The sequence below is a fragment of the Diprion similis genome, chromosome 4 (genome assembly GCF_021155765.1).
Source record: "Diprion similis isolate iyDipSimi1 chromosome 4, iyDipSimi1.1, whole genome shotgun sequence".
NCBI classification, from domain to species: Eukaryota; Metazoa; Arthropoda; class Insecta; order Hymenoptera; family Diprionidae; genus Diprion; species Diprion similis.
This window is the reverse complement of record NC_060108.1, coordinates 10,897,220-10,923,405: the sequence shown is the minus strand read 5'-3', so window position 1 is coordinate 10,923,405 and position 26,186 is coordinate 10,897,220. Positions and strand designations below refer to the sequence as shown.

Below are 26,186 nucleotides of genomic sequence, written 5' to 3'. Positions count from 1 at the left end.
AGTTCGTTAGATGCCTGGTGAATCGCATTCGCTGAAGACATGGCTGAAAATTTCATTACCAGATTACTCGACTGCCTGCCTCCCCGGTTCTTCGGCTGGCGCACGCGGATGGTATATGGAAAAATCTGAGATAATTGTATCATAATTTAGGAGGACGTTGTCAGGCGTGCTAGAGACTCGGGCGCAGGGGAAGGGGGGAGGGGAGGAAGGTAAGGGCGTAGCGCAGCTCTTCTTCCATGCCGTTCAACCCCATCCACCTCTTCTTCGTTCACCCCTTCCGCGCTGCGTCGCGTCGTTCCATTTCGCGTACACCAACTGCATTAGTCGAAGCCAGGAACGCTTCCAGAATTCGTAAAATAAGCCGGTTACCGTTGGCAGCATGTAGAGAAGAAGGGAGAGATCCTGGGAACGACAACGTCCGCAACTTCCGCCGACTCCGGACGAGCATCGAACCAGATCGGCGATAAGTGCAGATAGGCTTTCGATCGAAACTCTCTCTCTCTCTCTCTCTCTCTCTCTCTCTCTCTATCTCTCTCTTTGCTGACTGTGGTCTGTTACTCACAACCGAGGCATTTCGGTCCGGCGTCGATACGTGCCTCGTCTACTGCGAGATGCATCTGCACACTGATGGCTGCTGCAACGTAGTTCACACGGATTTCCAAATTTCAACCCGTCAACTACGCGTCCTCATTTTTTTACTCACAATCAGAGAGGAATTCTTTGAACAACGTTTACTTTTCAGATACTGTAAATCATAGTCAGCTTTCCATCGATGCACAGTTGTGCGAAAATGTTGAAAAATTACGTGAAATTTCCGGTATAAATAAGCATTTTGCTCAGAGATATTTTAGGGTTATTTGGACAGTCATTTGTGATGTTTTGTCCATTTAGTTTATCACCTTCGTTGAATATGACTGCGCCTACATTGAACAATTAAAGCCAAGATCATGGGCTGCCAAATGAATAATTTAGTCGTTGGAACTGAACGTCAGATGATTCAATTAGTGGTCTTAGTGCATAAATCAATGTTCAGTAACGTCAACTGACGATGAAATTTTATTAAAGCGAGTAAATTCTCATTCGGTAGTCTGGGATCGTGAACGAGAAAATATTATTCTTATTGTTGAAATAACGTTCTCATAAAATGATAATGAGTTTATCATTCCTGTTAAGTAACTGTTAGATTACATATTGTTATTGTAGGGATCCAAACATTTACTAATTTCCAAGGTATGGGTTTGAACGGTTTGTTGACTTTATTGAAATTGATTCTGCCATGCTGAAAATATTGTATTTATACTAAAATACCTTCCACAAAAGTTGACGTTCCGTTAATAATTACCTCCGATTTTATATATGTTATTATGTATACTCTATCCTCTATTCGAAAAACTCAAACGTATCTTCAAACTAAAAGCCATCTATACTTGTCGGTAAAATATTCACGATCTTAATTTAAAGGCAAAGTGTTTTGGAGAAACTGATTTGTAAAGGAAATTCAATATATCGGAGGTTTCGATCGAATTTTGTAATATTACAATCTTTTTTTTCGAGTATTACTTAGATTTCTCCATTATGCCGATAAAATAACGTTTCTATTGAATTTCTCTAACTCTGACTCTGAAAATATCAAATTTCATGAAATCGGGCTCAAGTGCTTGATTCAATAGATAAAGTAAATAGTAATAACGCCCATCATGGTCATCATTTATCAAGCACAGAACTGTAAAAACTTCGAGTTCGTATCGAGCGTCAATCAGTAGCATACATTTTCCTATCTCATTGTCCATATCATGAAATAAAATTGTGAAAATATCGTGAACATTATCCATATTTTCGTATTTTAATATCGCGGACTGATAAAGTTAAGAGATCAATTAATATCTCACTTTCTCGCCACATTTATTTTCCATATCGTTTTTGCAACGACTGCTAAAGACATCAAGTCAAATTTAAATTCCTCGTAGGTGTTTCGAATACGGCACACCAACATACCTATACATGGATTCCGGTTTTCCGAAATCCCAATATTTTTCCTGGTTGGCCGTAATAACAGAGTTTCTCGCCCTGCAGCGAGACTTGCGAAATCGATTTGGTGGTAAAATTGGCGAGGAACGTGCCCATGTTCGCTCTAGAAGGTTGCCAATTAGAAGGAGGCACGTACCAAACGCGGAGAAATTCCAAGCTCCGTTGTGCTGTTTTGTTGTTATTGCTTTTTCGGTTTTTCGTTGTCGTTTGTTTGTGTTATTCTCATCCCCTTTCGTTCATCTCCTTTTTTCCTCCATTTCCCGCAAGTATCAGCAGTCTTGTTATATGCTCAAGAACGCAGCTAATGCATTAGTGATCAGCCGTATAGCGAAACACCCTCGTGTAACTGTGTGGGCGAGAATCAATGGGGATAATAATCAGGAAGATTGAGGAGGGATTTGAACTTGGCGGACGTTAGAATTAGTCTCTGTATATACTCCGCCTAATTCTGACTTGATCCAGAGCCCGGACCCATAATCCTACCCGAATGAAAATTCAGATCTTTTTCTGCTCCCCTTCTCATTCTGTTTGTCTCTTTCTCTTACTCTCTGTTTCCATCCAGCCCCACATACCTTCTCTCCTTTTCATTAGTAGGCGGCACTGTAGTTGTCAGAAACTCGCACGAGAAAACTTATTGGTACCCGGATTACGTGAGTAGTACGTTATTAGTTGGGATTGGGGATTATGATCCAATCGCGCAATTACAGAAACGCGTAAGCTGATCCGCGATTCTAAGAACACTACTGACCCTCGTGAAGTAGAAATTTCTATCTCTTCGAAGCTATATTTTCTTTCATATTTTATTCAAGACTTAACCATAATGTGCATTTTTTCACCCGAAAAGTGGAATGAAAGTGACATTTTATTCCATTTATACATTTTTCCCTCATCCGTGGAAAAAAATATCACTTTTCTCCCGCGTTTTGCGGGAAATATGACCTTATATTTCCCGTAAATTTATTTTTCAGTTTTTCTGCTTTTCTTTCTTTCTTTTCCATTTTTAGCTACATCTCTCTATATTATTATAAACTTTCAATAATATTACAGTTTTCAGACTGATACATCATACTTACGTATAAAAGGAAAATAGTGTAGATAGTGCAGAATTCGTGACCCGAAACTATAATTAAGGAAGAGTTTCGTCGGAAAAGGTCATAAGTGGGCGTTTGCACACTGTTTAGTAACAAATTTTTTGCGATGTGGCTGGGCTCAACCAGCCATCTTCAGATATTTATTTAAACAAACGAAACCTCTACTTGTTGTGCAAGCCTCTACTTATGACCTTTTCCGACGAAACTATTCCTTAATAAAAGGAAAACACATTTAAGTCAATACTGTAGCCAGAGTTAAGTCTTGAATGAAGGCTTATGAGTGACACAGGAATAAAAGTCGATTATTTCCTCGATATATAATGTACTGTTATTTTATTTAATTTTTCCATTATAACCGCTGTATCTGATTCACGATTGACGAGCGTAAATAATCAAGGATCTGTCAATTTATCGTTACGGGAAAAGTTGAAATTGAGTACAAGATCCAAATTTGCATTCAAAAAGCTTTAAGTATTTTTTTCAAATTCATAGAAAAGTTGCATTTCTTCCGTTATTTAATGTCTACCGTTACAGATTACGCCAAAATACGAATTGCAAATTGATCTACAAAATTGGTCAGCAATTCAGAATATTTTTATGCAGTTTCACCTGAGAACTTACCACTCGAATGCAATCCGAGCCCGTGAAACATTAACAAATGTAATGTTTTATCTGTTTAATTGTATGATCCGAATAACTCGAAAACTAATTGGCCGATAAAGTTCAAAATTTATTCAGTTTTAGGTTAGAAAAAGCCGTGTCGACTGAGACCAAGATCATCGATATCCGTACGTACTATCTCGAGATATCATCATTTTTATTTCTTTTTTGATCTTGTTGTTCGAATAACATGAAAATTACTTTAGCAATTATATTCAGAATCTAATGATTTCTAAGTTAAAAAAATTTCCATCGAAAGTCAACCGAATCCCGTAATTTTTTTATCTGTCCTCACATTTCTATGACTGAACCTTAAGCTTATTGCAGCTCCCATCTTAGTTTTGTAAATTTTTATTTATTAAACTACTTTTTTGGTAACAACTGCCTATTTTTTGGTTCTAGGTGGTCTCTGAAATATTTCTCAGTGTAAAAAAATTGTTAAATTCAATCATTTACTTGCAACAATAGCACATGTAAGCAAGTTGTTGAAAATCGTATTTTTCTACGAAAAAAAGGATTTTTTATTAATCTACCATGAAAATCCGAATTCCAAATTTTCAAAATTTTTCTTCGGGTTGTTTTTGAGTGTTCACCACATTGGATCCGTCAATTTGAATTTTCCAATTTCTTATTGATGTAACGAATGTAAGGAAAAGTATATGAATGAAAGGATTAATCGTAAGTTAATCATCGTGTATCACCTCTTCACCCCAAATTTCATGCGCTCGCTCGATTATTAGCCCTTACCTGCAATGCAGAATCGCATTTTCCCCCTTGATAGTGTAAGGTGGTATGTGAATGTGGAGCAGCTTGACAGCGTCGGCTGCAACAGAGAAACGATAGAAAATTATAGAAAACAATAAATAAGGATTGACTCCACAACGATCACCTATTTGAATTTATGAATTACATTTTCGTTCACATTTCAATTTACTCGCACATATGAACGTGTCCAATTTTATAATCTACATTTTTTTTCTACCAAACTAAGTCTAGTCACATTTTTTATAAAATTGTAAATGAAAGCATAACAATTTTAACAAGTTCGTAGCAATTAAAACTGAAAAGCTATCTACGAAAATGAAATGTATATAATGAAAATGTGACACAAAAGCTTTTTTACCAAAAAACTACGAACCTGCTTGGACAACAATACATAAAAGTAAAAGTGAAGTCAAAATAAAAAAACTGATATTGTTTAATTAAGAAAAGAATAGTCGAGAAAAAATTGTCGAATTAAATTTGAAAACGAACATTTACACACAGAAAAGGCGTATTTTAATCTTGCGGACGAATGAATAGATGAATGAATTATTGAAATTAATTAATATTAACCATTTTGTTCATACAAGTTCATACAATAAAACAAAATTGACTAATTTTTCAACTATAAATACATCTCTAAATAATGTTCTTTGTAGTTTGAACCTTTCATCCTAAATAATAAGTTTTCTTTTTTTGTGTTATCGAAATATTTATAGTCATAAACAACAACGGTTACAAGATACACCCAAAGTTTATTGATTATACACATATGTATGTATAATATCTGATCTCCACAATCGAAAAAATTTAAACAGTACTGTATACAGTTGCATACAGTGGTTAAATTTTTTTCAAATCTCTCACCTTCTCTTCTGAATTGCAATCCGTCGAACAACCGATTTTAGGTTAAAAAAAAAAAATCAAATCCATTTCATCCTGAATGAGAAAAAAATTATATGATTTTTTGGAATGTTCAAGTAAAAACACCTACTTCCGTCACTTGTTTCACTTTATAATATAAAGGATACATCGTTTTGAAAACGAATCGTAACCTTTAGTCACACCTGCTAAAAAATTTTACAGAAAAGATAATTTCGCATCAACTCAGAATTTCTTCATCCCTCAATAGAACAACTAACGAATTGGATTTACGTGAATTTGAAATTCTGAGAGATATTTTTTAAATAAAATTTCGCGTTTAATATGCTGGTGAGAAGAAAGCATCGTGTTTTCAGGACCATGAATCCCGATATCTGGTACGGTGAAGGGATCAGTCCGGCGGGCAGGCTCCCGAAGAACCGTTTTCTGTTTCATTCAAACCCCACAGCAGGTGTTATCTGTCCCCCGCGGTGCCAGCCATGTATTATATATAGCGCAGGGGATTCTTGAGATATAATCGCGAGTCTTGGAAGAGACGGGAAAAGTTCGCAATAAGAGGTACAGATACATTTCTAAGCTGCTGCGCGAAGATCGATAGGAAAATAGGACAAGACTGATTTATGTATGACATACTTTGCTTACGGTGTGTGAGTGCGTGTGTGTGTGTGAGAGGTATTACGAGAAAGCAGAGTGATTTTATCAGAAAAGTGCGATGTATGTAGGAAAATTAATAAATAAAATTTGGATGCATTTTAGGCTTTCAGCATCTTTAGACTGATATTTAATGTAATTATTGCTTTAAAATTGTGAGAAATTGAAAATTATTACTTTGAGTCTGAATGGATAGAAAATTTGTATCGTAAGGTGGTCCTTTATCGAGGTCGACTATCGACGAATTATCATCTTCGAATATGTAAAAGTTGAGATATCAAAGCTTGTGCATTAGAGGCTTGAGAAGTTTCAAATTTCACTGTCAAATGAATGAGAAAAAAACGCGGCTAAGGAAAGAAAATTAAATTTAGCTTTAACGAGAGAGAGATTCATTTTTCAAGCGGCTTTGAAGAATGATTTTCGTAGGTAAACATTGTAACATTTATTTATTATTTACTTATATTTATTAAAATGAGATAGAATGGACAAATAAGGAAAAATTGAAAAAAAAACAGTTGAAAATGTGGTAAAAAATAAATTATTTATTTACTTGTATGATTATTCATAATTTCAAATCAGGAAATTTAGCTGTACTGGCACAAATCCGTTATAGTAGCGTTTTTTCAGGAACTATCATTTTCTTTGATATGTGCCTGCACGTTACTTAGCAGCCACTGAACTATTACAATTTAGGATTTGCAGAGTTACGTTACATAAATTTTGTTTTTTAATCGAAAAATGAAGTGAAAATAATCGCTTTATTAAACCCTAATTTATAAATATAGAGAGAAGGCTGAATTTTCAGACATTATTTGTAAGATCCACGGGTACAATAACACAAGTCCACAAAAATAAAAAAGTTGTGTGCGTTGGGGGTCGGACTGTATTTTTTTTGTGTATTTTTCCCCATCGAACACGAATCTGAAGTCAAGATTGGGGGTCGATGTAAAAAATATTGAAAAAAAAAACCCATAAAAAACCATGTCTTACCAATTTTTTCTTATGGTTCTTGGATCAAAAGCTTTTTTGTTTGTTTCTCTCTGTAACATGCACCAGTACTTTACAAATATATATTTTTCCATCATTCAGAGCCATTCCAAGGTTATGCACGGTTAAAAACATGTTTGTGATTTCAAAATCAGAATCAAAATCTTCTAGTACAAATTATAGCTAATGAAGTTTTTTTAAACACACACGTCTCACGAAATAATAAGCTTATAGTTTATCGACTCACTTATACAACCTTTTCACTCATGGATTTTTAAACTCAATATTTTGGCCTGAATATTGTTTGTTGACTCGGAAGTTTTTGGGGTCGCTGATCACGAATCTAAAGTCAGAATTTAAAACTTTCTGAATCCAAAACATTGGATCCAATATAACGGATGTGAAATCGAAAATACCTATAAAAATTCGACGATTCTGACCAAAACTTGTTATTACTCGATTATTTTTTAGGTTACACTCCGTACCAAAGATCATTTGATCGAAATTTTTGAAGTGGTTTAAAAACCTGAATGTTGAGTAGCTACCTAAACCATGTCGCTCAGGTGGCTGCAGGCAAGACTATCGTACAAGAAGCTGCTGCTCTTGAAGAATATGTATCCCATGTTTAAGGTGGAACTCCAATGATGGCCTTTATGCGCATGCATGATCCCCAAAAAGTGTATATATACGTAGAATGTTAAACGGGATGAATTATTCAGCCATCCTTGAGCACGTAGCCGAGTTTGGTGAGAGATGGCCCGAAGCAACTGGGCCGCAGCCTCTAGTAGAGACAGAAGTAGGCAAGCCTCCTCCACCTCACCCTCCGCATCCCCGATAAGGACACAAGTTTACTTATTCAAGTTGACACAGTCCGCCCTTCTTCCAGGGCACGCACTCATATCGTCCGCATCAGGTATCTATATCTATAGGCATGTGTACTCACCCACCTACCACCTACCACCTTCATACGCGTAAGCAGGATGAGAATGCAGAGGACGCAGAGCTAGCCTTACTCGCCAGAAGCCCTGTAACCATCGTCCATAAGGATACCTGACAGGACAAGGATGCTCTCGGTAATTATTGACCGGATTCTCGCCGGGGATGTTTCCCGGCTTATCTGTGTATATAATACCGAGTTATCAAATCAGACCTCGACCCTCGGTTTCCAACCATACTGCAACCCCGTTAAGCTCCGCGTCATCAGCGCGTGACAATTATACAGTGAATCTATTGACCGTCCTCGGATTATCGGGTCTCGATACTTCGTGTCTAAAGGTGGATGAAGTCGATCGGATAAAGAATGCGTAAAATGTATGATGCAATTAATGCTAAGCTGGAAACCCGGAGTACTTAGCTTCTAATTTTTTAAGATAATAATTTGGGGATCAGAGTTGCTTAAGAAATTATTTAATCAACAAAAGCGATCGCGTGACTGGATTTAAATTATCTGGAGGGTAATTGATCATGCTAAATTAGAACCTTTGACCGTTGAAAATATTATAAGAACGCTTATCGCTGTGATTAATAGTATTCGTGATGAGATATTCGAGGAAAGCTTGCATAGTGTCACTTGAGACTGGAAAAAACGGCTGATCTTACTGGTGTGGGTAATCATTCAAGCACTAACCTTCAGGGGATATTACCTTACGCACCATCAGCTTATCTGCAGACACTTAAAGCGATTATTCACAAAAATTCAACGTTGGATGATTACGGATTCGAAAGCATTTCATGGGAAATCATTACTCAAAGGTAGTGGACTCGAGCCATGACAAATTTTTTTACGATTCGTTGAAGATAGTAATCATTCAATATCCGGAATGGTCAAGATCTGGACAGAGAATCCATTAAACTGTTGACCGCCGTTCAGACTACCGTTTTTATATTGAGTGCAGTAAGCCATCGTTTGGACCTCATAAAAAGATGGTAAAAGTTACATCAAACATTAAATTATCGAATCGTGCTGACGAGAAGCTTAACAGAAAAATTGTGTATTTAAACAGTCAAAAATAAAAGGGTTCAGAGATCCATCAACCCTTGGATTCGCGACTTTTAGTCCGGATATAGGAAGGGTCGTAACTTCCACTTGATATGGTGAGGATTCTAATAGTTATTGAAGGGTCCACTGAATGAATGATCGCTTTCTGAAGTAAAGATCGTACTGGATGGCTGGATGTCAATTCTGGACAAAAAAAATTAGAAAAAATTGGTGATACGTGCGAATTTTTAGTAACTTGCCTAACTTAATTGACCAATCATTTTGAACCATAATTTGTAATGCAAACAGCTCTGTGCGACGTTGAGAAATGTGCTTCAGTTTTTTCGACGTCTGAGAATTCACATTCGTTTGTCAAAACGTCTTTCAGATTAAATTCTTTGAGGAAAGTTTTGGCTAATAAAAATCTGAAAACATGATGCGATCAATTTTTACCACTGTATGATGAAAAAAATAAATAAATTGAGACCCAAATAAAATTTTTCTCTTGATTGGAATATGACTTTAGCAAAAAATTCCTAAAAAATATTCGCGTAATTTAAAAAAGACTAAAATCCACGGTAAGCAGCCCAAAATACTGTAACAATTACTCGAAAACGCCCGGTATAAGTATACTGTTAAAAATCTACGTCACTAACTACCAATATGAGAATAATTTGACATTTACTGATTCACAAACATCTGCTAACACTTGAAATACTGCGTAGGAATATCGGTTCAACCTGATACGGTGTCAACACGTCAACATGCAACATAAAATAAGATTCATTGTACTCAAAAAATTCAACCATTCCGTAGAATATTTCCTAAGTTTTTCCCGCATACATCATTTGTTGAAAATGCGTAAACATGGAAAAAATGAAGGGCCAACGGCTCAATGACGAACACCCAAGAGCTGAGCTATGCCACGTTTATCTTGGTGCTCGTTGAACAAGATGTCGTCGCTCCGATAGGCTTTTGACTCTCATCTCGGGGCGTCAAGAACAGGCGGCCTTATTGTCCCGGGTGCAAGCAGCCCCGACACTCAACCCTCTTTAAGATCTGAGAGAAGAGATACACGCGGAGGGTGAGAGCCAAGTGTAACCAGCGCCTTTTCCTTTGAATTGAAAAATCCTCCGGTCACTCTTCGTCCCTCTCCTTCTGGGCTGGACGTCTGACAAACTGTGGCTTAGGAAACAGGGTTGGTAGTTGAAATCGCATGTGCACGTCGCGGAGGTAGGTCGTATGGGGGATATAAATAACAGTTAGGTAATTATTATTGTGATTTATACCCTAGAACGAGACGACCGCTTCGCTTGATTCATAGCCGGCATTAAATCTCACATTCAAACCGTTCGATGTTAATTGCCAAAGTGGAACACCGAGCCCTGTTTGGCTACGAGCACACCTCGGCGTGTATTTAGCTGTTAGAAATTTCTTGCATAGTGACTTTGAGTGAAATAGTTTTATGAACGTAAGGAATCATCGTGTATAATGGAATCGAACGAAGCTGATGTATTTTTAATCCTTTTAAAGTAGTTTGAAATGAAACATCGATATTTAAGTCTTTGGGTATGACTACAGTACTTTTTATTTTAGCATTTTTTTAAATATAATAATTCGATGAATACCAAGTGTGCGAGTGATAAAGTGGTGGAATTACTCAAAAGTACCCATTTTTTCAATATATTACATTGAAAATAACTTTAAACTGGTTCATAAGTCGAGGACTTTAGCTGCATTGATATTCGTTAAGGTTTTAAATTTTTTTTAAAAACATTTTAAACGTTACAATAACGTGACTGATTACAGAATCTTTATCAAAGACTTGAAAAGAAATTGAATTCATAAAATCTTGAAAAATTCTCAACTTTAAGAAACATGGATTATGTACGAGCTTCCGTTTTCTTGAACTTATCTTTTCACGCTTGTTCACATTCTAGATGAAATTTTTATTTCTCCATAAAATTTACCAAATATATATTACAGAGGGAGAAATGAAAAATCTGCTACACAGATCCTCACGAGAGAAGACCTATCGCATTTCACATTTGACCTTTCGTTTGGTCCGAAATGTTGGAGTGCAATATTCGTACAAAGTTTCAAGGGTCGGAGATAAACGATGTCGTCTCTAACTTATACGAAAACCGTTTTTTTCCTGCGGTTGCCTCCAGCTGCGTGGACAGCGCGCATTCACAGATGCCTGCTTTTGCCTGATTATCTTTCAAAAGACATTCAGAAAATGTTTCCTTCATAAGTGTGCACCCTCCTTCATAAATCCCCTCAAACATTATTCGATTTTGATTTAAAAACAAAATTCCCTAAATCTGCATATCAATCTCTCAATCAAAATAAGAAATCTTGAAATATTTTCAAAATACTAAATTTTCCTTCTTCAAATAACGTCCATGAATAATTCAGTAAGGTTGATACGAATAAAAAATTACCAGACATATATTTTTAAATTAAGAAGAAATATAAGTTTCATCGACGTAAATACGTCCAAAATAGAATCCAAAAATATACGAGAAAGAATGACACAAATCTCGAGTTGACATTAATTTTTATCGCAACGATTCGATCCGCGGAGTGACGGGAATGAAGACGCGGAGCAGAAGACCATATTGCCTATGCTAGGGGCGTTAATTGCACGAGGCTTCAAGTTTAATTAGTTATTCCACGATGTTTTCAAACTTGAGTAGCAAAGTTGTTGGTCGAACATAAGCCTGCCTGCACCTTGAGACTGCAGTACCAAAATCAGCGTCAGCTGGTCGAGCAGTGCGGTCGTTATTGATCTGAGGGTGTTTACACAAGCTTGTGCACACCTGAGGGCTTACCTGTGCCCGTGAGTTTTACGAGGTAAACTTTTCTTTCCTCACGGGCCGGCGGAAGGCGAAAAGTCGAGTGTCCCGCAAAGGAGGAGGACGAGAAGAGGGAAGAGCTCGAATCGTCGAGGGTGAAGGAAGACGACGCGACGTCCGACGAGGGAAATGCGCCAGGAGAAACCCCTGCCGATACATCCGCCAGCTACTCAGCGGAGGATCTTTAATGGGGAGTTAACAGTCTCCCTAATAAACCGTGGGAATACGAGCCTACAGGACCTACGGGTCCTCGACGCCTGGCGATTATCCCACTGGCACTGCTGCTGGACCAGGAAACTTGACGTGGTGAAAATGTGATGTTTGTTTTTTTGTTCTTCCCTTGAAATATCGCCAAATAAAATGCTCGGATGGAAGTGAAGGGGATGTATTTTGGGACGAATTTCTTAACACTTGTTTATGGATAATGGCTCAGCCCTATCGGTTAATTTTGTTTCTAGCGTGTAAGAACATACCCCTATAGAGTGGGGTGTTACGATAAATGAAAAGGTTGATATATATTTATTAAGGATGAAAGATTGTATTTTAGAAAGGTTTGTAATAGTAAAATATTATTTAAGGGGCCGTTTTATACTCCTTTTGAGGTCAAGTGTATATATGTAGCGATATTTTCAAAATATATTAGATTCGTAAATTAATAGAGAATTATTAGGCACGTAGATAAATAATAAATATCAAATCACGTTAAATATATCTTATAATATATAATTTTTTAATTTATAAAAGCTTTAAATTGTATTCTATTCTGATCAAATAATGTGGAAATAATATGTTTAATAATACTTTCTAATTCTGAGTCCTACACTATTCTTCGACAGATACTGAACGACTGATTTCTCGACATGGTGTTAGTTCAACTTTTGTTCAAATTCTGACGACTTGGAAGCTATTCTATTTTTATAGTTTGAGGTTCTTCAATAATGAACATCCAATGTGGTAGGAAAGTAATTGTAGTTGGACAGTTAGAACGATTATTGAGTTATCGTTGTTTCCAGAAGCACGATCAGCTATTATATCATAAATAATGCGAAACGATGGAATAGAAACGTCAATAATGGTTACAGATTACGAAAGTTCAATATGGGTTAATTGATTACGAAATGCTTGAAAGTCACAAATTTAAACATTACATGAACTGAATTTTTTCAAGTTAGGATTCTACGAGTCCTTTCCGGGGTCGCTGCAGACCCCGCATCAAAAATTATTACGTAGAAACGGTAATATAGATTCAAATACCTTGAAAAACTTCTTGTATTTTCAGGCAAACTAGTTATTTTTAACAATATGAAATTTAGAAGATGAAAAAAAATTTCATAAAGCAAAAAAATACCAGAAAATTAATCATTCACTCAAAAAATCATAACTCACTGAATTTTCAATAATTTGAGTTAAAAAATTGATTGAATAACTCTCAAGACACAAGTATTTGAGAAAAAAAAATCAGCGATTTTGCGAGATAAAAAAAAGGTATATATTTGAGTGAGTAGAGTCGATTATTAAAAAAAAAAAGAATCAAATAACGATTTTTACGATATTTCTTTATTTATCTTGGATCAAATCAGATGAATTTGCATGTTTTTCATATGAAATTTACATGGAAGATAGCGTGAGGTCATTTTGATTCCGGTGTTCAACGTAAGGATTAAGGATATGTGGGATTTAGAATGTATCGTGACAAAAACATGACACGAGAAATCTTTGAGGAGTAAAACTGAAGCTAATTGAACTAGATATAAATTTCAATTCTCTGTAATTCAGAAAAAAATATATAAACCCTGGATTTTAAGTGTAAAGGTTCTGCTGTTGATGTAAAGAAAATCATGTTATTCTGGTATTTTTTTTCACCAGAAATCCGTGTAATTCGTCCGATTTTGATGAATTATGGTTTATTCTACAAATATTTAAATGAATACACTTCTAAGCTCGTTAGTAAAATAAAATCGGATGAGCTGCAGCCATTAAGATTTACAAATGATAAACTCGTAATTTAGAAACAAATACATCATAGTTGCCCAAAATGAATATAGAATTTATTTGCGGATAAAATCAGATATTATCTCGGTGCAAAATGATAGATAAATGTTAATTTCCTAAAATTGTGAACAGGATGAGGTATTTATATAAAAACTTGGAACGTTTGGAATTTTTCGACGATTAACATCGACTTTGTCATTGGTTAAAGCTTGAGCGAAAATTTCTAATCTTTCGATTGATTGCATTTTTTCTTGATAGTTAATTAATTTTTCGAATTGACTGCACTTACCATACATCCTTCAAAAATCATACTGACCATAGTGGCTTAAATAAAACTAGAATTCAATTTGTGATCCAATCGTTCGAAGCTCCGAGTCTAAAAGGGAAAAAAATAATTCGGCTTCGTAATTGCTGAGTGCTAGATTATCACAAAGTCTGTGAATTACTAGTGTCAGAATTGAAGGCTAGATGTTGGGTATTGCATAACGTGTGGTGAACATGTTAGGTTTATTTGCAAACGACGCAACTCCCATGTACCATTCGCCCGAGTCCCTGTGCAGCAGAGCTCTCACGTAAATTCAGTTTTCAACTTTGGAGAGTATAATAAATGTCGAAAGTTCAGTGTAGTCGCAGATTTGAGAGTTTCTGTTCCCCGCAGCATGCACCCGTATTGCGAACCTGCACCTCAACTCGACCGTGCTATTAATAAAAAAGTTTCCCTGCAGATGTGATTTTTTACTTTTACCCAGGTAGAGTGCATTCGGATCGTTGACGTGAAGGCTCACTGATTCTTATTTACAACCAGCACTAATAATTTCACTCATCGTGGAAATGTCGATGGAATGTTTCCACTTGTGTCCAGGAGTATTCATTATTTATTGTTCACGCGGAACGTCTTAAAGACAACTGATGATGAAAATTTTATTTTTATGTACTGAGATGTGAAAATGCTTCAGGATAAATTTTTAAACTTTTGTCAGATTGATTTTCACATTTGTATTTTTATCGTAGCCTTATGTCGGAATAAAAATTATTCACGGTGTCTTGGATGTTGGAAATAGTCTGGTATGTCAGACCATAAAATGCGTTTTGGTCTTCAATTTCAGCAATTGTTAAAAAAAGAATCCTCAACTTCAATTTAAAACTTGACATTTTTATCAAGAAGCTCGCAGTTTTCTATGTGAAAAATGGAGTTTTTTGGTAGGTATTGGAAATTTTATCCTAGTAGGAGCTACAATTGACTTTATCAAGTAACGACATTTCATTCCGTTACCGCGAAATATTTTTATTTTTGTTACACTTGTAGCTCAATGTAGTTTTGAAAAATTTGGATAAAGTGAATTTATTTTGCTACTTAAATAAAATGAAAAATGTTCTGATAAACAACAACGTATTATGTTTCATAAAATCTATTATATCCACCGTGACGATCTCATTTCTAACTAGTACTTCCCAGGATGATGAGACTTTCGTGTAAAAAACCATGAGCTTTCATTCACACAAGCGTATGAAACCAAAAATGAGTATGAAACTATGGATTTCGTGATTTTCATGAATTATAGAGATTCGAGGGAACTTGGAATCAGAAAATGGATCCTGCGATTTATTCCATCAATGCATTGCTTCCATCCATGAACTTGCTGGTTTACTGTAAGGAAGTGCAACCTCAGATTTCGCGTGAAGAACGAGACTCTTCGACTCTTGCAATAATCGACTCGGTCTTTTTCTTACAAATGTGCGGAGTTCTGCAAATCAGCCGTGCAGTTTTCGAGTGATATTGTATTTGACTTCGAGTCCCCCCTGAAGCTTTGTAATTCTAAAAAATCGCTTAATCCTATTGAAACTACTGATTTTTGTGACTTGTGTCCACTCGAAAAGAAAGGATTATTTGAATCAAGTTATATTCATTTGATTAACCTAAATGCTAAAATAAAATGCGGTGAACACTGTACTTAGAATACTTTTGTCGGACGAAATACTAGTGACAAGTTAATATGAAATTAAATCGGTCCTTAATTCTGGGCCATGTCTAGGACTTACTATTTCGAAAATCCAATAATACGATTTCAGTAGATCCTAATTTGCTTGACTCTTTTTTCGAATCGTTCTTCACCCGATAACGATCAACGAAGTACAACGCTACCGTACATTAAATAATACCAATCTCACTGAAGAAAATTTATAGCCCCGTGGCGTTATCTCACGCGAGATAGTGCAGCCGAGGCAAAGGTGGCTGCCATACCAGCAACCCCTAGTTCACCCTCTCGGCATTAAAACCGAGCGCTCCGGCGTAATTTCACCTCAGCACGTGGGCAGCCAGTAATTATTGATAGATATGTCAACTTTAATGGGATTATAATAACAGCCCATTGACGTGAACCAGGGGATGCAAAACGCACGCGGGGTTAGTTCTTCGTGCGAACTTAGTCGGAGCTTGAAAGACTTCGCCGTACCAGCGCGCCCACGTCCATCAAGCCGGTAATCAGTCTGATCTCTCGAATTAAATTACATCCAGACGGCTCTTGGCTGGTTCTCAGTCACGGATCTCAGCCACTCTACTCCGAGTCCTCCTTGGCTGTCTCTGGACCTCCGACACGACGCTCGAAATCTCGACGCCCGCATTCCGTCGGTAATATGAAGGGGTTGAGAAGGATGGGGTGGAAGGAGAGAGCGAATCCTGCCTTGCAAATTTCCTTCACCTTTCGGCAATTTTACACACGACTTGAACTCCGCGTTGTTGATGCATTGCACTGTCAGCCGGATCGATGAAAATCGTTTCTTGTTTTGTTCAATCTTTTTTCTTTTCTTTTCTCCTTCTTGCATAGTTATCTATACGTGCACTGTGTTGGCAAAGATATTGTCATGCGGATGGAAATCGATTTGGAATTGGCATCACGTTTTCAGATTGGTGAAAGAGAGAGAGAGAGAAAGAGAGGGATGGAGGAAAGAGAGAAAAATTTTGGTACTGGATTAGATGGCGTTTTATGAATAACCGCTTTCGAGACTTGGGATGAAATTTGTTCACCTCGATGGGAATAAATAGGTAAGTAAGTAATCATTGTTTCAGATTTTTTAACACACCTTAAGAAAGCGATCAGTTTGAAAAGGCTTGATTTTTTCAGAAACTAATAACTGCTGCGAAAAAGTTATAGAATACGTGTAGGAGCAATGAAATACAAACTAATAATAGTATACACCGTTGTCAATATTCTCCCGAATTTGGGAATCGATATTCGAATTATTTCGGTCGCTACAGCCTTTTTCACAGAAAAGGAACGTGTTTTTCTCGCAATGGTGTTTTTCAAAACGATAGCAACTCTGAGAGGAATAGTTTTCAAGCGATTTCTTTGAAATTCTGACAGAATATTCTTTACATCGTTCTTGATACTTCTGTGAAAGCTTTTTTTTTTTGAAATCTTCCTTCTTTTTTACGAAAAGGTGTCGAAAAATAGGCTAAATTCGATACTTTTTGTTCAAATCACCACCATTTTTTCTAATTTCATAAAAAAAAGTCTCCGTAGAAGGACGGTGGCTTTTCTACAGATTATTAATCTTTATAAACCTTTGTTTTAGATCAAATTTGCGGCCACAATCTTGGCCACCATACGGGACCTTTTTTTTGTAACGGAATTTTCAATAAATAAAAACTATGTAAATAATAAATAAATCTAGTTAAAAAAAATCATTTTGTATTCTCCATCAGTGCTTTAATTTGTAAAAAAAAAATCAGACCGATTGGCTTATCCCCTAACCATAAAAAAAAATTGCGAAAACCTGCTATTTTTCGCGGGGTTACACTGTCACGATCCCTTAACCCGTTTAGAAGCGTGAAACGCAAATATTTTCATATTATATTTAATTCGCCACTTTCTCTAATATGTATGGACACTCGAGGCTTTTAAGAAAGTTTTTCACCCTGTCACGAGTCCCGGAGTCGGTGTATCGACTGCTTTCTCCACGTGGGAATTTGTTGTAATTATCCACATCACAACTCCTTTTGTTTTTTTACCGTAACAGAAACTTGACAACTCTAGTTACACTGAATAGTTACATGCAAGAAATTTTCTTGTAATTCGATAGAATTTTACAAAAATCTTTTTTTTTTTTATTGTAACAAAGTGGCAAATTCTTGCCCCCCAACTTTTCCCCGCATTTGCGGAAAAAATTAAATTTTTGGCAAATATAATAGAATATGTTACAAATTGATGTGTAACGTCTTAGCTCTCAGTATGTGGCTTTTGGTGAGACTTATTTCACGAATGCGACGAAAATGCGTAACAGGAAGTAGGACGAAGCGCGCGCTATTCAATTAACTATAATATGATTTTTCGGTGCGGCCCACAGTTGGCTCTTGTGCTGCAACGTGTTAGCTAGCACGACGAACACCGACATTTTCATAAGGATTGAAAAGAGATAGACAAACATATTCAGATTTATTTGTCTTGACTTGGAACATTCAATTGTTATTTATAAGAAACAAGTAAGAAACAAGTTAGAAAAACTCATGAATTAAGGCTTGTTCTATAACAGAAAGGTAGGCTGGAATGACAACATATGTCACAACTTAGCGTAAACTCGAACTTCAAGTATAATCAAACTGATACAAATTTAGTTACAGTATATTGACAATTATTAACAGACAACTTAAACAAAAAAGAGAGAGTGAGAAAGGGACGAGGAGAGGAAGAGAAAGAATTATTTTTATTGTATTTCCAAGTTTTTTACTTCACTCGGGCAGTAAACCAACCCGTGGGAATAATCTCGGACTTTATTCCCTTGTTACATAATGTACTGTTTTATTAACTCTGCGTAGTAAAATGTGATATTTATTTCCATCGCGATATTCACTGCATCATTGAATGCCATTCACTTTCAATAAAGCTCCGATAAACCGAATGATATGAATACGATATGTTGTTGCAAATTTTGTGACAGATTTCTGTTACATATTACAATACTGAAATGATACAGTACGCAATTTTTATGATAAAATAAAAACGCTAGGAAGAACTTTTACATAAGCCTGTCAATTTGAATTGCGTAATAACACAAAAATGCAATTGGACAAACATGTAAAATGATAAAAGTTCAAATATGGTTTCTATTACGAATTCGCATACTATTCATGAATTGAGTCACCCGTTTCACTATTGTTTCGTGCGATGTTCATGCTTGATACATTCGAATTTTAGCTATAGATCAACGGACTAAATTTATTTGAAAATATATAATTACTTATCTTAATAGCGCTGCATCAACAGGTTTCGAAGATTATGCACTTTTAAATAGAAATGTTTGTACTACTAGTAGCGATTGTCACAGATGTCTCTGATTTAGTAAACTTCGTGCTATATATAATTAAAATATTAAAATTGAGATGAGGCTAAATTTTTAGTACTGCGGAGATTGCTATCGGAGGTCTATTCAGGGTGGTGTCAACCCTCAGAGTGACTATTCGACGCACATATACGGTGCGCTATCTAACTGTCACAATTTGAAAAGTTCCGAATGTGATTGATTCAGATTTTTTTGGTGACGAAACTTGAAGTAAAGAAATCAAATCCTCACGAAACAACAAAGTTTCAAAATGCAAGATTCCGCAAATTCAAATTACGATAGAGCAAAGTTCCGACAGCTAAATATACTTACACAGGGTAGTTTACTCAATGAGTGAATATAAAAAATCAGAAAAACCAAAAATCAGATTGAAAAGGATTCCGAATGTAAAAATATCGAAAATTGTAAACAAAAAAACATCAAGCTTTGGTGAAGTTTCTCCAAGCTAGAAATTCAAGGAACTTAAAATCTCCGATCATTCCAAGTTTCGCCGTCTCAGATTTTTTTAATCTTCTCGCAATTTCGCAATTTCGGAATTTTGACTTCTCGAAGTTTTATTTTTACATCATTTCGTCCTCTCGGAACTTTGCACTTTCGGAACTTTGAGCGTCGGGTGTCGGGACATTCGAAACTCTGATGTTTCGTCCAAGTTTCATTTCTTTACTTTACGTTCCACCACAAAAAACTCCAGAATTTAACTTTTTCGAAATTTTCAACTCCGCCCCCACATCGAGTATGAATCCTGGCTCGGACCTGATTAGCTGACCCGATCGAATCACGCCTGTAGATAGCACCTTGCCATATTCGGTATGTCAATACCAGTATTACCGTATCATAGTGGCTTGAATTAAGCCCCATCGCAAAGCCTCGATGAAATTTTCAGTGAAGGGATGCGGAGTAAGCCACAGCTGTCGATCTGACCCAGGTATGACGGGGCCGGGAATTAATCGTCAAATTGTTTTCTGCGGTTCGGATGACCGACGTGATGTTTAATTAGACTGCAAACCCGACTCCGTTTGACCGCGTTTCAATGCTAAACAGTAAACCTTGCGATGTGACAGCCAAGCGGTGCACCGCAAATTGTCAGAGAGCACACATTGGCCTGCAGTATGCAGTTCCGGAGCCAGATGCAACCCGTGTACGCATCACACGACGTTAAACTCTCGGTAATTTAAGGGGTCACAGCCGAAATAGACAGGAATAGTTGGACGTATTTTTGCTGACCGTAAGACATCGTGGAAATAGCAAAGCCAAAAGTTGTTCAATCAATTCGGGGTCATGAATTGAAATCAGTATTATAAAAACTGTTTAGTATTCTGCAGGCTTTAAAATTGAAAAAACAGATTGCTTGATACTGGATTCATTTTATAGGATTTGTTTGGCTGACCAATTTACCAAAATTTACCAAAAAAATAAAAATAAATAAACAAATCTCTAACTTCGACGCCATACATTTTCTAAACCTTATAAAAATCTGGTTTCGTTTGTTCTTTTTCTACAAGATGACCAGATGAGATAGTGGAATAAAAATTTTCTGACCTTTTCCCAAGGATTTTGAAATCTTTTGGTAAATTTTTTGTGTTTTTGGTCAATATTTTTGCAGATATTCGTCGTAGGTCAAATCTGTACCCATATTCTTGTTCCTTGGTCAATTTCACAATAGAAAACCGACTTTGAGCCACTTAGAGCAAAAAATCTCTGCGTAATCAAAATACCCAAATTCAAGCGAAAAATATGAAAAAAACATTGAAAAAAAAATGGCCAGTTAATTTTCACGGGATCTAATATTTTGGCTTTTGACTACTCTCTAGGTGGGTAACCATGCCCACAAAAAATCAGCCAAATCGAAGGGGGTGGGGGAGGTGTCCCGTTTTTCTTAAATAATCTTGCTCTCAGCAGGATCTGCTCCAGATTTACTCGAATTGTAAGATCGAAAGTATACTTGCCGTTGCAACACAATTGCTGACTCACATCCTCACAATGTCAGTTCGAACGTGTACCTCAAATACACTGAATCGCGATTTCCGGTCTGACGCAAATACCGTGTCTGACAGTTTTTACGATTATTCACTCTTGGGAAAAATTTTCGAACGCTCCATCAGGCCAAAAGCTTTATAGGACTTATTCTTCCCTTCGCACATAATGATTGCGTAAAAAAGAAACTCACAGTTTCAGCCCTTAAAACTCTTGATAGCGTCGATAAAGCCTGCTGATGTCTGCGTTCGTTACTTCGGTCCACTAACTGCCGAAAAACTCTCATCTAATTCCAGGAAGGACAGTAGCGTTGTGTTCTTCTTCTCAGATTTCTTTAGGTGAATGCTTCAGGATGTTCATCGAAAAGGGTCGCGCACTTTGAGGCTTGCCTATCCATTCGTTGGATTCCGGCTTACCAATTTGAAATGGATACACCTGCGGTGGGTGACTATCGGCTTGTGCAAGAATCACGAAAATTTAGTGTTCAACTATCAGATATTGAAATTTGAAATATCGTACAACTCTTGAAGCTTGAGATAACTTGGTTTCAAAGAACAAGGTATAGTGAAAAGTTGAACTTACTTTCTGTTTTTAAGGCTTTGGATACGTCCAACATCGCTAGAACTGTGCTACAAGAAAATTTTTTTTCAGTAAGAATAACAATAGAAATTTATGAAAATAAGTGGTACACATTGTTAATTGGTATTTGAACTTTATAAAAAAAATTATTTTATTTCATTTTTACAAAAATTACAATATAAAAAATCACGTGATCTACAATACTGAGAAAAAAAAGTTGCTCTTCGGTCGGCATCATATCTCCAATAAATGTTTATCGATCTGCAAAATTTGAAAAAAAGATTCTTGTGAAATAAAGTTGTAGTTATAGTATGTGGAGCCGTAATTTTGAATTTCGAAAGATTTAACAATTTATGGCAGTTTAAAAAAAAGTATGCGTTATACGTCGTAAATTCTGCACTTTAATTATTTTTATAAAATTTTGAAATCAAAACATCAAAAATCCAGCTCGACATACTTTAACAAAAACTTTATTTTACAAGAATGTTTTTCAATTTTTGCAGATCGATGAACATTTACTGAAGACATGATGCCGACCGTGGCATCACTTTTTTTTTTTAGTATTGTAGATCACGTGATTTTTTACATGATAATTTTTGTAAAAATAAATTGAAATAAATTTTTTTATAAAGTTTCAATACCAATAACCAATGTGTACTATTTATTTTTATTAATTTCTATTGTTATCCTTACTGAAATTTTTAATTTCCGCAGTAAAAAAAGAAACAAATTTCATAACAAAATATTGAGAATTCGTGAATATTTTATGAATAGATTCACCGTTTATCGAGTAATAATAGGTCACGATTCAGCTACTAAACAAGTAAGAAGACACCAGTTTTCAATGTAGACGTGACAAAAAACGCTTTATATAGCTTCTTGAAATTTATTCTCTTCGTAATTCTCGTCATTCAGTAAAACATGTGGTTCCTTCTAGCTTCTGGAAAATGAAGAAGGTGGAGGAAAATAATGAATAAAAATACCACAACCAGTATACCATGATTGCGATACGCCAGAGTGCGACACAACTTCATGCATAAAGATGTACAAAAATATGGTAAACTCACGCACTCACTGCCATAATAGCTGGGCTAAAATTACGAGAATGACCTTTGTTTTCTTTCTCACTAATAAATTTTACACTGAACCAGCCACGCTATCTTGCTGTACTTAGAGTGTTATATGTATATATGATGTTCTGATATAAATATATTTTTCCGTATTTCACGGGTCACGAACATTAAAAATTTATTGTTCAACTTTCTTTCGCCCCTCGATTGCACTTGTAGGCTTTTGCTCACCTTAGCTCATGATATTTGGGGAATTTTTTCGAAGTAGCGGAAACGGAATGAGAGCAAAATCTGGTCGTAAATCTTTTTGTTCACGTTTCCTCCAGTGGAATAATGTATTTATTCATTTAATTAAACGAGTAGAATTCCGCTTCATACGCGAATGATATACTTTCTGAATAATTTTCATAACGCAGGAGAAAGATTCACTTAGCTAAAGATTTTTTCTCGTATGGTATATTGGACTTTTGAGTCTGTGATTTCCGTTCGTCTCAGTCTCGACTGTCTTCGTAATGCGGGGGGTGAAAATCTGCTTTCAAATCCACTTGAAATGTATAATTTTTGAAACTACTTTTCAAGTTTCAGAATTTGGGGTTGGAGAGTATAAAAAAACCTGTCAAATATACCCATCAAGAGCGTCTTCAAATATTTTGTCCTTAAAAAATTCTAAGGGTGAAAAAATTACGGAGGGTTGTGAATCTCGCTTGGCCTCCCTTTTTTTGTTTCGACAATTTATTCTCACCGAAGCTATGAGAAGTAGGTAAAATAAAATCAAAATGGCAAAAAAAAAAAAGAAAAAAAAAAAGAAATGGTGCAGAGTTACATCAAAAGCGCTAAGAATTTAATGCAACTGCTCATTAAGTACGGAAACTAATTTCTGCTTGATTATAATTATAATAATGGTTACCCAAATCCTTTTTAATAAAATATCAGTGACAAACCTGTAATTTTTTCAAAACTATTAATTCGCAAATTTTTCGGCAGAGCGAGATGATGCAACAGCGTGATCGAAGTTGCAATCAGATCTCTCTCCGAGCGTAGAACATGGGGATGGTGTAACATTGAATGATTATATTCACTGAATAACTGCACGTATACTTGAATGAGAATTTATCTGCATAATGGTCATCGCTATATGCCAAGTAATACACTGCCATTATTCAATATTGCATTATTGGTACACGCAATTAGCAGATTGGCTGCGGAGTTAACAACAGGGTTGATTGCCGGTGTCGCGGTATCAAATGAGCGTGAACTCGATCTTTAATTACTTATCAATAATCCGATGAATCCTGATATCATCCCCCGGTGGAGAAATGCCTAGGTTACTTTTTATAAGCAATCAAAGTAAATGTCAAAGTAATTTTCAAACTATCATCAAAGATTTATTTGGCGTGTCAGTTTGAGGAAAAAGAAATTTCGTACCCGCCAAAAATCTGAAGGTGACATTTTGTTAAGGCCCGATGTTATTCATCGTGGAAAACAAATAGAAACGAAGAACCAATAACGTGACTAAAAAAATTTTGTAAACTTTTGGCATTCGTTAACTGCTCTATTAACCTATGATAGCTTTCAGTGATCCTCTCTATTAGGTTCTAGGTTATGTAAAAATGGCGATTTTTTTTTCCATTGGCAGTAAGCATGAAGTTGGTTTTATTTCTTCGGTAAAAAAGATGCTCCCGTCTCTTGTGCTGTACGACGGATTTATACCCGTCCGTTTATCTACACGAAAAGACTGAATAAAAGTCGATAAGTACTTCTTGAACTCCCAGATCTTGCTGGCGAATGAAAGTTTTGCCTCGTGCACCTCAATACAACCAACATTGCTCTTGTGTCTGCCTCCTGATTCGAACCACCTTTCGCGATAAATCACGATTCAGTGTATTATGTATACATATAGGTATGTTTGTCAGATTATACCCGTTGAAGTAAATTTTTGCAGTAGATTTTCTCACTCTTATTTTGTAAAGAGACTTGAGCTAATATTAAACAAGCGACTTTATGCTGGCTTCCCGTTTTTATACTGCAAGTTCAATGTTTACAGAAAAAAAAAGATTATCGAATTCGAATTTCAAAAAACGAATTCAGATTCGTAATTAACGATTTAGAAGTCCTCACGCACTATTTTACAGGAAAAGAAGACAATTTTTTCATTTTGAACCACCATAATAGATCCACTATTACAAATTTTACTAGTCTGGCCTTGGATTCATTATCGGTGACCCAGAAAACCTCAGTCTACTAATTTTTACCAAAAGCGGAATGTTTTTAGATTTTTTTCCCACTATATTGGATTTGCCATTTTGGATTTTGCAAATCTGACTTTAGATTCATGATCAGCGATATGGATAACTCGACGGTACCAATTTCATCCATTCTCAAGATACCATCATTTTTATTATTATTATACGGAATTTTTTTATTTGAATAATTCAACAAGTGCTGCGCCAGTCAGAGACAAAGTCTGATTCAAGTTCCAAGTTTGAAAAAACCACATCGGTTGAGACCAATAAATCATTCAAATTCGGTAACTTGTGCTCAAAATATCGTCCAACAAAAAAATTTATCACACACACACACTCATGATATTCTTTTGATATTGTATTTATTTTCACGCATGTAAAATTTTGCTTAAAAAATCTCAACTCTGTGATTTTTGACTTTTTAAGCTGAAAAATTTACATACATATCTTACTTTGAAGTCGTCCGGTGAACCGGTGTGTTTTACCAAGGTTGAGAATGTATGGGATGTACAGTCAGATCCAAAAAATGGGTGAAACAAAAACGTGATCGGAAGCCTCGGAAAGTTCTACTGAAGCGAATCTAGTCACATAGACTGAAAAAATTTTGCATGTAAATATTTGATTGAATTAATTTTCCATAGATCTTCCAAATTGGGTTTTCCGTACAAATGTTATAAGTATTGCTAAATCACAAGCGTATTATTTGTAAATTATAACTAACGTAAACCGGATTTCTTGTTGTTCTAACAAAACTTAGTTAAATCATCTCATAATTTTTTTTTACCGATAGATCTTAAATTGAGGCAAATAAATATCTACTTCGCCGCTCGTGACTACATATTTAGTTGATTCAATGATTCTTTTCTCTCAGTGTATTTAACCTGATTGGCCTGAGCTTCACTTTGAAACATTTCTTCATTCATATTTTTGTTTTGACATATTTTTGATTCGATTTTACTTCCCAACTTCTCTTTAAATTCATATTTTTTGACAATATTTTATCCATTTTCTGATTCCCATTCTTACCCCATAAACCCACACATCGCGATCCACCCTATCAAGCACTCCAATCTCAAAGCGATAAGAGGCGGTCA

At 35.9% G+C, this 26,186-nt stretch overlaps 1 protein-coding gene across 1 annotated transcript in view; it reads right to left on the bottom strand.

Moving 5' to 3' along the window:
* The window catches only part of LOC124405666, a 91,814-nt gene that overhangs the window by 41,302 nt on the left and 24,326 nt on the right, over positions 1-26,186 (bottom strand). Inside the window, exon 2 of the mRNA XM_046880756.1 lies at positions 4,527-4,602. Within this exon, the coding sequence (XP_046736712.1) occupies positions 4,527-4,602 (76 nt within the window). The remainder of the gene's footprint in view (positions 1-4,526; positions 4,603-26,186) is intronic.